General features: G+C 55.5%; 2 protein-coding genes across 2 annotated transcripts; both read right to left on the bottom strand.

The window, feature by feature from the left end:
• DQ04_19841000 (haloacid dehalogenase-like hydrolase) lies at window positions 1-503 on the bottom strand (the record flags this gene model as incomplete). Its single annotated transcript, XM_009317860.1, has 1 exon — window positions 1-503. A coding segment is annotated over one exon (503 nt), but the record flags the coding sequence as incomplete, so codon positions are not given.
• Window positions 504-1061: 558 nt separating this feature from the next.
• Window positions 1062-1364, bottom strand: DQ04_19841010 (haloacid dehalogenase-like hydrolase; the record flags this gene model as incomplete). The annotated part of the gene is made up of 1 exon (XM_009317861.1): window positions 1062-1364. The coding sequence occupies one exon, from the start codon at window positions 1362-1364 to the stop codon at window positions 1062-1064; it is 303 nt and encodes a 100-aa protein (XP_009316136.1).
• Window positions 1365-1575: the final 211 nt, after the last annotated feature.

Raw genomic sequence — 1575 nt, forward strand, 5'->3', positions numbered from 1 at the left:
GTTTCGTGCGGACCAACGTAGAAGATTTCATGGACCCCGTCATTGGGGTAGTTGTGAATGTCCTTCACCTCCTTGTAATGGAAGCCGGAGGCGGCGTAGGCGGCGAGCATTCGCTCCACGCCGTGGCTCGTCACCCACTCATCGTGCCGATACATGTTGGTCGAGAATGCTGACTTCTCCGGCGGCTCCCCCTCGAGAGCGGGGAGCTGCAGCTGCATCAGCTCCGTCACAACGGCGGGATCCAAGTCATGCGCGGTAATCACGCGCCGCTGTGGGTCGTTCACACGCGCCCCGTTGGACGTAATAACGTAGCCACCGTGAAGGCCACAGCTGTCGACAGTGTGTAGTGCGGCCGGGTGCGGGCGTCCGGTGGCAAACACGACCGGAATACCCTTCTGCATCAGCAACTGAAGTGTCTCGGCGGTGTACGTGGAGATGGTGTGGTCGCGCCGCAGCAGTGTACCATCAAGGTCCGCCACCACCCCACGATATGGTCCGGCCATCGACGAACTCCTGGCACGACGAAAGAAAGCAATGAAAAATAAATATAATGGAAAATAGAGTGGTGAACACCTTGCGTTCCCTTTCATAGAAAGATGTGAACAGAAGGGGAGATGCTTGCCCTGAGTCTCTGCTTCTCTCACTTCACTTTAATAAGTCAACGCCCTGGCGAGAGTTGGCTGAGGCCACCCATCCTGTCTATGAGCCCGTTGTTAGCGCCTAGCAGGAGGAGGATGCCCAACACGTCGTCGCCCCGCCACCCGCGAGGGCCGCAGCGGGACGTGTTGGGCGGGCCGTCAACACTTACGCCTTTCAACCGGCTATACCCTGACAACTAGATAATATATATATATATATATATAGGCGCCACAAGGCAGATGCTTCTCTTTGGCTGTTTATTTACGCTCCGCTCGGCATGCTCCGGTAGATTAAATTCAACGTATCAAACCCACTTACACACATTCATACTATTTTCATACCCTAACAGCAACTGTCACACACTACACGTACCCAGATGCATATATGTATATGAGCACTGCCCCTTCGAAGAGCACCACACGCTACAGCGCAAACACCTCCCGCAGCTTCCGTGCCACGCCGTCCTCCTCGTTCGAGCCGATCACCTCCAAATGCGGCAGCGCCTCCTTCAGTTTTGGCTGCGCATTAGCCATGATGCAGCCTTTCCCCGCTGCCTGCAGCATACTGAGGTCATTCATGCCGTCGCCAAAAGCGACAAAGTCCTNCGCATTAGCCATGATGCAGCCTTTCCCCGCTGCCTGCAGCATACTGAGGTCATTCATGCCGTCGCCAAAAGCGACAAAGTCCTTCACATCAATGCCCAGCAGCTCCGCAACTTCGGTCATGGCCGTTGCTTTGCTTACACCAGGATTCACCGCATCGAGGAGGTGCGGCAGCGAGAAACTGTACTCCACCTTTCCCGCGAAGCGACTCTTGAGGATCTCCTCCAGCCGAAGCAGAGTTTCGTGCGGACCAACGTAGAAGATTTCATGGACCCCGTCATTGGGGTAGTTGTGAATGTCCTTCACCTCCTTGTAATGGAAGCCGGAGGCGGCG

Source organism: Trypanosoma grayi (genome assembly GCF_000691245.1).
Source record: "Trypanosoma grayi strain ANR4 Tgr_1984_V1, whole genome shotgun sequence".
NCBI classification, from domain to species: domain Eukaryota; phylum Euglenozoa; class Kinetoplastea; order Trypanosomatida; family Trypanosomatidae; genus Trypanosoma; species Trypanosoma grayi.